The sequence below is a fragment of the Cygnus olor genome, chromosome 2 (genome assembly GCF_009769625.2).
Source record: "Cygnus olor isolate bCygOlo1 chromosome 2, bCygOlo1.pri.v2, whole genome shotgun sequence".
Classification (NCBI taxonomy): domain Eukaryota; kingdom Metazoa; phylum Chordata; class Aves; order Anseriformes; family Anatidae; genus Cygnus; species Cygnus olor.
This window is the reverse complement of record NC_049170.1, coordinates 84,354,031-84,366,298: the sequence shown is the minus strand read 5'-3', so window position 1 is coordinate 84,366,298 and position 12,268 is coordinate 84,354,031. Positions and strand designations below refer to the sequence as shown.

The 12,268-nt window shown below is 37.5% G+C and overlaps 1 protein-coding gene across 10 annotated transcripts in view; it reads right to left on the bottom strand.

Moving 5' to 3' along the window:
• Positions 1-12,268, bottom strand: part of CTNND2 (catenin delta 2) — a 646,797-nt gene that overhangs the window by 201,548 nt on the left and 432,981 nt on the right. For 8 of the 10 annotated variants that reach the window (XM_040548196.1, XM_040548193.1, XM_040548191.1 and 5 more), the window contains one exon: positions 4,338-4,439. The exons of the other annotated variants lie outside the window; for them this stretch is intronic. In XM_040548196.1, the coding sequence (XP_040404130.1) occupies positions 4,338-4,439 (102 nt within the window). The remainder of the gene's footprint in view (positions 1-4,337; positions 4,440-12,268) is intronic. 10 annotated transcript variants of the gene reach the window in all.

Here is a 12,268-nt window from a genome sequence, read left to right as displayed (position 1 = left end):
TCTTTTAGTACCACTATTTCCTACGTGAATGTCCCCATCTTTAAATAAATAAATTTGGTTCATTTCCCCCTGATTATATTAGTTTGCAATTTCCAAGTGAAATACTGTTTTGCCCTTCCCTTCTTCCCCTCTCCCCCTTCCTTTCTCTCCCCACTCCTCCCAGTTGTGCCAAATCACTTTGTCCTCTGTCCTGACTGGTAACTACGATATTCTTCAATTTATAAGAAACAGAACAGAAAATTAAAGTTAGCATATGCTTGTGCTCTTTCCAGATTAATAATGAAGACAGAGTGGAACTGTTCCCAGCATCAAGCTCCTGGCACCATATGCTTTGCTGTCTATCCCTACACTGTTATGTATGTTTTATATATATATATATATATATATATATATATATATATATATTCTTTAAACAGTATTTATATTTTTCTCCCTGTAAGATTGAGCTTTTATTTTAGCTACTGTGAATTCATGACAGAATCAAATGGTACACATACATGCAAAGACTATATCTCTTCTAATTTCTTCCAGATAGGCCGTATTTTTCTAATCTGTCTCAAGTTTGAAGAGTATCACTGAAATAGTCTTCAATTTTTCAATGCAACAGCATGAATTTCACACAAAGAAACAAAACATGGATGAGATTCAGTTATCCCGGGAAACCTGGTTCAAGCTCCTGAGAAAAATCCAGACTTGTCCTTACTAATACCCATTCACTTGTAAAATTAAACTAGAATGAAGACCAAAAAACTGATTTATTGTTAGCATTTTATCCTCAGCTTTTGTCAAAGGACAGTGGTGCAACAGACAGAAATAAACCTCAAGCTTTAATAGTGAACAGACCAAAATTATATACAACAGCTTAACGTATAAAAAGCTTGAGGAACTGACCCCTGAGCTCCAATGAAAAAAGGATGTGCACAGGAGATGGAAACAAGGACAGGCTACAACGGATGCATGTGGAAATACTGCTCAGTCATACATGGTTGCCATTAGGAAAGCTAAAGGTCAGCTTGAGTTGAGATGTGCAAGAGGTGTCAAAGGCAATGAGAACAGCTCCTACTGATACATTAACAATAAAAAGGATGAACAAGGAAAATGCAAGCTCACTGATAAAAAGATAATTGCATGTACAGATAAGGTTGAGGTACCCAACGCCTTCTTTGTCTTAGTCTGACTGAAATCAGCTTCTGTAACATGAAGAAGAGATGGCTTAGGGTGTGGGCTGAACCTAACAGCAGCCTTCTATCATCAAAGATGAGGTTACCCAGAAGAGTGAACACGAACTGAGGTCCGTGGCTGAAGGATGAAAGGCAGCAGTCATTAATTGAAACAAGAGAGGCTCTGACTTGATGTAAGGAAAAGATTGTTCAGTATGAGGGGAATTAAGCACGGGAAGAGGTTATTCAGGGAGGCTTCAGGATCCCTGTCCTTGGAGGTTCTCAAGGAACACCTAGACAAAGCCCTGAGCAACCTGGTCTAAATTCAGTGTTGATGTGGCATTTAGAAGATAGTTGGATTAGGACCTCATGAAGTCTCTTCCAAGTAGAAAGATTTTACAATTCTAACCTGAAGCTCTTTTCAAGAAAGCTCCAAGCTAGTAATTAAAAACAAAAACAACAAAAAAACTCACAACAAAACCCACTACTGGGATGATAATCATCTTCAATTTTGGCCTACATAAAGTTTCTCTAGTTAGTTAGAATTAACATTACATTATCAAGCAAACAGTCTTGGTGCTCATATACTGCTGAATAATTAATACTCTACTGAATTGGTTATTACCATTTTAACGATTCTTTGAATTTAATGTTTACTCCACGAGATACAAAATACTGATTTCTTCCCTCTATGGTGGTACATAATTTCTAAAGCAACATGCAAGTAACGTACTCAGCTTTTCATCCTTTGAAAGTAAACATGGCAGGAATAATGCTATTTTTCTATTTAATAGAACAGATAACAAAATTTTAAGTCCATTTTTCTTTCTTTTTGAGAGAGAGAAATTGAAATTTTCCTTAATATAAATGGTCTAACTACATCACTTGTATGCTTCTAGGTTTTTTGGCCAGCACAGGTACAGAAGTAAAACTAATCATGTGTGTTCATTTACCTTTAATTTCAGAGAGATTTACGGACTAATCCCCAAATCCTCATTCACCAGTCTTTGCAGAAGCAAATTTCTTGAAATGAAATTGACTAGTTGCCTAAGAAAGGGCTACTAACATGAGAAAGGAAGACCAAGTACTTCCCAACTCAAATGTTTCACCTTCACAAGTACGTTTATCGTGTCATCTAACGACAATACAACAGGCAAGAACTTAAGTCTATTTTGTTTTTATAACTAAGCCGTAGGTAAAACGGAACAAACTGCATGGTTTATTTCTTCTTACTTTTTTGTTTTAAAACAACCCAATTATATTACACAACATAAAACTCCAAAGCTACTCAGATGCTCTGTGCAATTGCAAACATTCACAGCACTAAGGTGACTTGCTCAATGGGATTAGAGTGGCAAATGAAGATATTAAGAAACCTAAAACATCTTTGTGTCATAACAAACACTTCTCCTGATGATTCTTTGGCCTACCGAAGAAAATAATTTTAGCAGTAATTAATGTTTACATTTTCTCACATGCACAGAGAGAAAAACAAGATATGTAAAAGATGCTTAAATTTCTCTAAGAACGTTTAACTCCTTAAGTATTTACACAAGTGATTTACTACTGGAATGTAATGTACGTAGCTGCAGGTACCTCAAAACTCAGACCACCGCATAAGCTCAGCTGCTTCTCTACCTATGTTCTAAGTAAAAGTAAAAGCTTCTTTGGATTCCTACAGGTTTTCAGCATCTGGGGCTATAGCATGGGCTCTGTGGATACAGGAGTATCTAATGATCTAAGTTATAATTTATATTTATCCTTAACTAGAGTCTTTTAAAATGGAAGACTGCAAAAATGTTTTAGCATATTTACCATTTAACTATTTATTCCCTTATAAAGTACTGAGGTGTTTTATATATTCTACATTAATGGAAATGAAAATTGCTTTGAACATGTCAAGTATGACAAAATATTGTGATAGTACACTAAGTTAATCTCGACCTTTTCTCCGTCTAGCTTCTGTCCACGTTGTGCCAGCAACAATGTTGAAAGCAAGAATCCAACATAGTTTTCCTAAATCACATAGAAGTGTTTGCTGTTGGAACTGTGTGACCCACTTCACCATAAACTACCTATGGTAGTCGAACAGGGTATGAATTATGAAATGCTGATATCTGACCAACAGGTCTGGAGTTGTCAGCTAGCTACTATACCATGTACCTTGTAATACCTGTCTTATCTGTGTTGCCTTTAAGGTTTGCTCCTTAGGGATAAAATATTTTAATTACGGATTTGCAGTCCTGACATTTAGTTGCCAACAGACTACTTAAAAACAAAAAAACGGCTTTATTCTTTTAATCCTTCCAAACAAGTAGTTCAGAAGCAACAACTAGAAATGATAAAACAAAACATTCATGAAAGGATGCCAGTACTATGAACTCCTTGGCAAGCATGAATACATCCATCCATAGTACATACCACCTTTTGAAACTTTCTGTGATCTGGCCCCATGATCAGACTATGCTTGCATAGTAGTCAAGCAACTATAAATAGAATTAAAAAGCCCATTACTCAAGGAAACATCCTACAGGAAGGTAATACACCTCTAGCTGTAACTGCAGAAAGGTTTACCGTATCTTTGTTTAAAGTACGGATCACAGCTGCTGGGGTTGTCTTGCGTCAAACACAAAAGTCATTTGAGATAGATGACAAAAACTATTGTGTTAGTTTCAAGATTAAACATTACAGCAAGTAGTTATTGATGTTGGTAGAAATGTTTTACTTCTTATTTTGTTCAGAGGGGACCATGCAACCCCAGAATCATCATTATTTGCTCTATAGACATATTCCTCCTATTCAGAGAAAGTCGTGAGATATGTATCCAGACTGAACACATTCTGTAACAGGAGTTACACTAAACTCTAATACTTTGCAAAAATGAAAGTAGAAGATGTAATTACTCTTAAGTGAACACTGTGTTGTAAAATAACTATCACAAACTATTAGGCTTACACCCAGAATGGGCCCTCAGATAGACTGGTGTTGGGTAGATACAAGGATACAAGTGTGACAAATACCAATAAATACTGCAGGGAAGTAAAGACATCCATAGCAATATATTAAAATCTAAAATTTAATATATTAAAATATATTAAAAGAACTTTCATCTGTGGGTCTGAATGAGAGCTTTGATTTTTTCAGCTGATGTTAATGCCTACAATGAGTGGAATTTACCTTTCATTCTCAAAAATGACATCAGATTTTTCACCCTTTTTGGTCATCCTGGGGTCTTCGTGACTGATGTCAAAGTAGCAGGCCTGCATGGTGAAGCTCTCTCTAAGATAAAGGGGAAAAGGCTGTCACAGGTCTCTCGTACATGGCCTGGGGAATCAAGCCTGTAGATCTGAAGGCAGCTCAGAATCCAGATCCAGTCAAGCTTTACACATTTTCCCCATGCATTCATTACCCCAAAGAAGCACGCTGCAATATCACACCTGGAAATAAACACCTATTCTAGGTTCCTAATACTAGTCTGCTACCTAGAAAGCAGCTGTGATCCTTGATGTCAAAAGCAGTAGTCTTCATACCCTAACCAGCAAGCATGCATAGAATATAGGACTGCTTCTGTGAATACCCATCAGCTGGAGTGGTAGAGCACAGAGCTGTATCTTGAAGTCCACACACTGCTGGAAATTCCTGTCAAGAGACATTATGATCCGTTATGACAGAAGTCTACCCACCAACAGTAAAGATAAGCTCTCTAAGAAGATACACCAAAAATTATTTCACCAAAAATAAGCCATAGCCTGTACAAAAACAACCAGATGGGGAAAGGACGCAACTTACATTTCCATAACGACTAACTGGAAATGCTCTGTAAACACAGCATTAACAGAATATGCGATATATCATTGTTACTACAGTAGCATCCCTAAATAGCACCAATGGGATCTAAGCCTTGTTATAAGATGTACTCTATAAATGTATATGCAAAGACATAAACCATACTTTAAAAAACACCTTTCACCTATTACAAAATATCATCTACCCCAATTGATTACAACACAAGGAAAGAGAACAGATGGTTAGGACTGCAACTGTAAACAAATTTTACAGATAGCTAAACTGCTCCTCATTATATCAGTTTTGAGATCTTCTGTTACGCCTCCACAATTTACAGTACATAGCCCCCTTAACTGCCCTGTAAAAAAGTCTATAGACCCCCTGATTCGAATCAGACACCTTCCCTATGAAGCAGAGTTTCTCCTTGCTCCCTCTGTTCTTTCAGAAGGCATGGGAAAAGGCTAACCTTAGCTACTGCATGAATTAGGAAAAGACCAAACAAAATCACAAATTAAGTAAAATTTACAGTAGTGGTAACGATTAAGTTTCTCTGATGTCTTGCTTTAATGCAGCCTCCTTGCACAATAGTACCTGAGTGAGTCTTGCCTGGTATCTCAGACAGCCTATGTGATTGTGCCTCAAGTATCTCTCCTGTTAGAGGGTAAAGGGTGGCAGAAGAGCACCTGAACGTTACGTCCTCATTTCGATGTCATTGTTCCCTATCCTTTTTCTGGAACTTTTCGAGGAACAATTAGTGGTCAGTTATGAAAAACTATTAAAACTATTAGCATTTTCATTGTTTCTCTTTACCTAAGAAAACCTAATGAATGAAAACCTAAAAGGTTAACTACTACCTTATAAAGAAAATTGATCTTTTGTTAGCTACAAAGTACATTTCTAGGTGGTGATCACCACCAAAAAGTTGAAAAGCACTATTCTAATTTAAGAGCTCAAGTCCTATCTTTCAGAAAACTAAATATGTAAGAACTCCATCATAAGTCATTAATACTATCCCCCCTCCCCCCCCAGCAAAAGTAACGTACTTTTTAAACGAGAACCAGGCGTATGCCCAAGCCCAAATAGGACAGGTACAACTTCAGGACTGTACTACCAGGTACCTAGCAAAAACGGTGACAACAGCTATGACATGCAGAGGGAAAACAGAGATGAGTGGAAGCAAAAAACACTATTTATACTCTATACAAATAGGATATATATACAGACCAGTGAAAGGGGGAGGTTGATCTTAGCATTAATTTTTAGCCATTGGCAATGTTACTGCATGGAAGGGCTAGTCCTTACTAATCATGTAGGGAGTGTAATTTCCATGTTGGTCCTCAATTGTGCAAAAGGTCTAGACCATAATTTCAAAGAAAGTCTACCAAAAAATCGTAATTTATACAGAAATTAAATATCTTTGTAGACACGCCCTCCCCATACCCCCCATCACTACAGCTGTGTTTGCCTTCAAGGAGAGGAATAACATTAGAACGAAGCAGTTTGCTAAGAAGAGGTTAAGAAGAGCAGCTAACAGTTTCTGTACTATCTTTCAAGGTTTAATACTGTTTAGGACATTATACTGAAGTCTAATGCAAATGAATTTATTATTTATTTATTTATTTTTTTTTTTTTAAAAGCATCATGACTAAACAGCAGGGAAAAGGTCAGAATCAGAGGTTAAGAAAGTCTTCAGAAAACCTGGAATTGTTTAAACAAGGTAAAGAAAATATCATAAACCAACACGTTAAACACAGAAAGTGAGGCAGATCAAAACAGTAGCCAAAAAAGTAGCTCAAGAACAATTTTCAAAAAGGTATAAAAGCAAGTGATAAATCCTTTTTCAAATATATATCAAGAGTAAAAAACAATCCTGAGAGCAGGTGTCCAAAATGCAGTACAAAAAGAATGTTCGTAAAGATGAAGGTGACAGCACAGAAACTAGACATTCATTATTTCCATGTTCAGTGTGGGAAAGTTCAGCAAGCTCTTTGTAGGGACCTCACTGAGAAGCTGTCTCAAATTCAATGCCGCAGGAAATGCTAATTAAAAAAAAGAGGAGCGTTGCATGGGAACCACAGGCCTGTAAAACCCTAGCCAAATTTTAGAATCTATTCTAAAAAACTGAATCAATGAACACATGCAGCCACACAAACCACTGAAATCTTGTGAAGATGTGGAGTAGACTATTTTCCAGAAAAGCCAAGTCTTGGATTTTAATGAAGTTCTAAGAAAGTATCATCTCAGTACTCAAACATCCATGAAATCAACATGAATGTGAACAATTGGGAAAATCATTTAAGACAAAGATGGCTTTATCATTGTCTTAACATATACACCTGTAACTTGAATTTTATGCATAATTCTCATCTTCTCACAGAAGCAATGAGGTAAACCTCAAAAAAAAAAAAAAAGGAAGAGAAGCCTGTCAAGGAGGACTAAAACTTATAAAATGGCTTCCACAGTAGATGCTACTAAATACCTGGGGGATGCCTCAACCTGGAAAAAAAAAAGTTACAGGATTTGCAGTAGACAGCTACACAATGATGAGTGGCATGAAGAAGGGGAATATGGATATACTGTCTACAATTGCTTCCAGTATGAGAACTAAGGAGCACCTAATGAAACCACCAAGTAGAAGTTTCCACAGAAATCTTCACACAAGGTGCATATACGCTCAAAAACCTGCCACATGATGGGATGCTAAAGCTCACTAGTATTCAAAGGGAAACTAGATAAATGCAGGAATAACAATTCTATAATGGAATACCAAGTGCAAAACTGCTACGTTCCTTGCTAATGATACCTGGCGGTGGGACTGGAAGAACATTCTGCACAACAGGCTTGCTCTGTCCTCTTCTCCAGGGGTTTTATTACTGACCTCCATCATAGAGGGAATACTGGCCTCAACAGCCCTTTGATTTGACTCAGAATTGTTATTCTAACATTACTTTGCTTTCTCTTTCAGAAGGATAAGAAGGATACAAGTGTATAGACCACATTAAAAATCACAGGTAGAAGTCAACAGCAATTTGAGAGAAAGAAAAAAAATCTCTCCTGGATACATAACAGCAGTATTAAATAGAGAAAGCATAATGTAGACAGTGGACATGTATCCGCTTTAACAACACTGCTTTGGGGACTGCTATTTCACAGTAGTTTTTCTTATAATTTCAGCAGCCCTTGTATGCTATGATAAAAGACAAATCATGCAGTATGTGCACATTTGAATATGCATCTGAAACCTAATAAAGGCAATCTTTATCAAAGAAAAAAAAAGGATGCATAAAAGATCTGTAACAGAAAACAATGAGGGAAGTTAGCATAATATTTAATTGCGCACTTTTAAAGTGAAGTTTGATTAGCAGTCTCCTGACTTAAAAAGGTTCTCTAAATTGACTTCCCTCTCAGGGCTTATGTGGCAGCTGATTTTAATACCATCAGCATTAGTAAATGTAAAGCCTTGTACAGCACGATGCTCCTCTTCCTTGGCTGTAGTTGTAAGTTCTGCCAGTCCAAATGAATGCCTGTAACATGACATTTATAAAAGTGTACTTGTTACCTGGTTACTTGCATTCTGTGGAACAGTGATGACAGTAATTGTCTAAGGATTTTCACCGTAATTTTAGTTACACAATTGCCTGCCAACACTTCAGGCAATTCAGTCTTACTCTTCTGACCACCGAGCTGGGTCTCACCCCGCCCTTGATCTTCTCCTCCAACACAATTTGCTATTGCTTAAGTTATTGTGGGAACACACAATCTTAGTGGACAGCATATTTCCTAACATCTAGAATCTAGTGTTTTTTTCAGCTGCCTTCTCTTCACCAATGGTTTGAAGTGGACATCAAAATTTCCAGAGACTTACCTAACATGAGGTAAGCCTGGGAAAAGACCAGACTCTGGAAGGAAGTTGTAAGAAAATATTCCTTTCTCCCTTCACTGAGGGACTAGTCTGAAGCAGATATTCTAAACAAACTCCAGAAACAGGCACAGCAAATACACCTTAAGTACAGTGATGCACATCAGCAAATCCTTCTGAAGAGAAACAGGGTTAATACCTCAAGAATAGCACCCTCCATACAAGCTTATGCTGTTTTCAGGACTTCTCCTTCCTTATTTGTCTTTATATCAATAGCAACGTGCCTGTAAGCGTAAAAATGCTGCAAAGACTGCCTCTCCATCTAGCTGTACACATACCATTATTACATCCATCTATACAAAATCCTTGAAAACTGCTGTATGGTCAAGACTTCTCTTAGAAGGATTTTACATCTTTCTTGTAAGAGGACACTGTAATAGTCTCTTTTCAATTTATTATAAGCTTCAGGATGTAGAGTTTGCAAAAAAGATTTAAAATAATTTCTTGCAAGACTACTACGAGTGTTGCTTTAGGAAGTTATGAAAGTTATCCTTAAACTGCGACTGCAAACAAAGGTACAGATTATGAACATTGATATTTAGTATCAATAAGCAATCTTAAGAGGAAGAGGAAAAGCAGAGGAATTGCTAACAGTGCAAACCATTGTGGATATGCAGATAACATTCCATCAGACCCCTCACATCAGCTGACCTCTTTAGGACACTGCTCCAGCAAGAGATGCTGAATCGATTGTGTTGACTTATAGCTTCTTCAGTTTTGATTAATCTATTTAGAAGGCTTGGCGTTCCTCATCTATTCCATGTGTGCACGCACACATAAATGAGGGAAGGAAAAGAACTAGAGCCCTGACAGTTTTCCTAGTAGCTGAAGACTTAAAGTAATATTCCTTCCTGAAGGCCCTTCAGAGACAAATTTTCAAGGAAGATGCCATGTTCTTTGTCTATCACTGCCTACATATGAATTTTGGCTAGGAGTCTTTTTTGCTGAAAAGTGTGATGAGCTTGAAGAGGTGTTTTGACTATGGCTTGAGAAAATGTTTGGTCAATGATGACTCTGCTAAGCTGAAAGACACTGACTCAACAGCAGCCATCTTGGGTGGATTATATGGCCATGAATTAATGATGAAGCCTCTACATCTTCCATGAGAAGAACGAGGGTATACAGTCTGTGGAGTGATTATGGCAAAGCTTCTCTTCTTCAAATCCTGAATCCTTATAGAGCACCTCTTCTGATTGATCTTCTTGCCACTGGTTAAGCAGGAAAGAGAGGCTGTCTTGTGAGAGGAGGCCTCAGCGTGTCAGTAGCTCAGAACATGCAACTGAGGCCTTACAGGTTTAACTATTTTATTTCAACATCTGGAAAGTAAACACTTACCAAATAGGTCGCATAGGAAGGTATTCTTTTCTACAAAGCAACAAAAATAATCCAAAGATGGTAATGAATACAGACCAAGGGCATGCTAAATGGAGATTTGGTAAGCGGGGTATGAGACAAAAACAACAAGAAGTTAAAATTAATGTAAGATTTTTTTTTTTTTTTTTATTAAACAGAAGAGTATAGACTCATTTTGAGTCTGCAGAGCAAGTGTTTCCTGAATATCACACAAACTGTAGGGTCCACCTATAACCTCTCGAGGAGCAGAGGAATGCAATATATTCTCTTACGTTGGTTTCCAACGGGCATCTCAAGCACGCTAAATCAAAGAGCAGGTGATGGATGACAGCAGCTAATTCTTGTGTCTTATCTAGAAAGACATATCAGTTGTTGATGTCTACTCAGGTCATTTTCTCTTGCCCTTCTTTATGTTTTCATCTATTCTTTCCTGGCTTTATGAAGATCTTGGCTTAGCCAGACAAAACTGCATGTCTTAAAGCCAGTTACCAGGAAGGAACCTATCAGAAGCGTTACACAGTATTATGCTAATACAGGTCTACCAGATCCGAGTTAGTTTATAGGACTGGGCTGCTCTATCTTTCTCTAACACTAGCCTGTAAACAAGAGTCAGCATTTTTAATTTTCTTCTTGTACTAACTTTGCACTTGATCCTCAGATCTGGATGCATTATTAAGACCTTGCTTGTCTTCAAAGAAGCAATATCAGACTGTAACAAAAGCAGCCAAAATTCTAGCCTTCCTCAGCTTACTTGTTTCTCCAGAAAGGCCAGTTAATACTAGAATACTGTCCAGCAGAAGATTCGTTTTTTTATAAGCTACCTCACCTCCTACTTCTACGAAAAAAATCACTTGGTGACCTAAAAATTACAGGTTTTGCTAGAATTTTAAGTGTAGGAAGGCATAAAACCACCCAGCTTTTGGTCATACACAAATTTTAGACTCGTAACATAGTGAAGACTATTACATTTTTAGTAGTTCAGTGAAAAGACTTTGTAATAGTAATGATAAAGCATTTTAGCTTTGAAATAGCACACCAGAAAAGGATAACCACGGTTTATGCCAAACACCCAGTCAGCATACAATGTTTTCATTTTAGGCCAACCCCCTCCCACTCCAATCTTTAGACATGTTTAAAATGTTTCTCATCAGCTGAGAGAAAGCTGATGAGAAACATCTTAAAGAAAGCATCACCTGGTTGCACACAGAGCCTTTGCTGAATCTGCTGCATTTGTGAATAGTATTTGTGCACACATACACTTGTTCTTTCTCACTGAGGAACAACCTTGGTAAAATGTCAAGAGATGTTGGGGCACCTAATTTCCACATTATGCACTTAAATTCAAGTTTGGAGGTCACATAATTACATCAGTCAAAGCTGAACGGCAGGCAGTGTTGCAGGCATGTATTTCAATTGCAATTACCGAGGAGGCACTGTACCACTGTAGCCCAAAGACCTCAGGTCAGTTGAACCTTGCCCAGTCATCACACAAACACACCAGGTGGCAATGACTTACACACAGCTTCACTTCTCTGTATCAGGGCTCAACTCTCTCCTCTGATGACGTCAGAATAATCCGTCATTCTGTAGCACTGACTATTTCTTCCTTACCAGGGAATAGTTTCTGTGGCGAGGATATTTTTGATCAGTTATGTTGCTACTTAACAATAATGTAATCAAGATAGGCAATCTAGAAAACAATTCTGTGAGGAACAGTGTGTTAGAAAAACTAAGGTAATCTTACGAAGTTCTCAGCAACATTTTGCAATAAACAGGCAAGAAGCCACACAGCTAACAGCTTGCTAAGCTCCCAGTCTAAAAACCTGCAAGATTTATTTCATTCCATGTTGTATAGTATAATGAAAATAATGTTTTGGAATTTATAAACAACTGTAACCCATATAAGGTAAGAAATGCTCAGTATCGGCTCAAGCCATTTTCCATTCTGGACTTTATATAAACAAAGTCTGTAAGCAGAGCACAAAAAATACTGAGGTGGGAGGGTGCAAAACAGGCAGATGATGGGGAAGCCCCCTAGGGAAGTTTATTT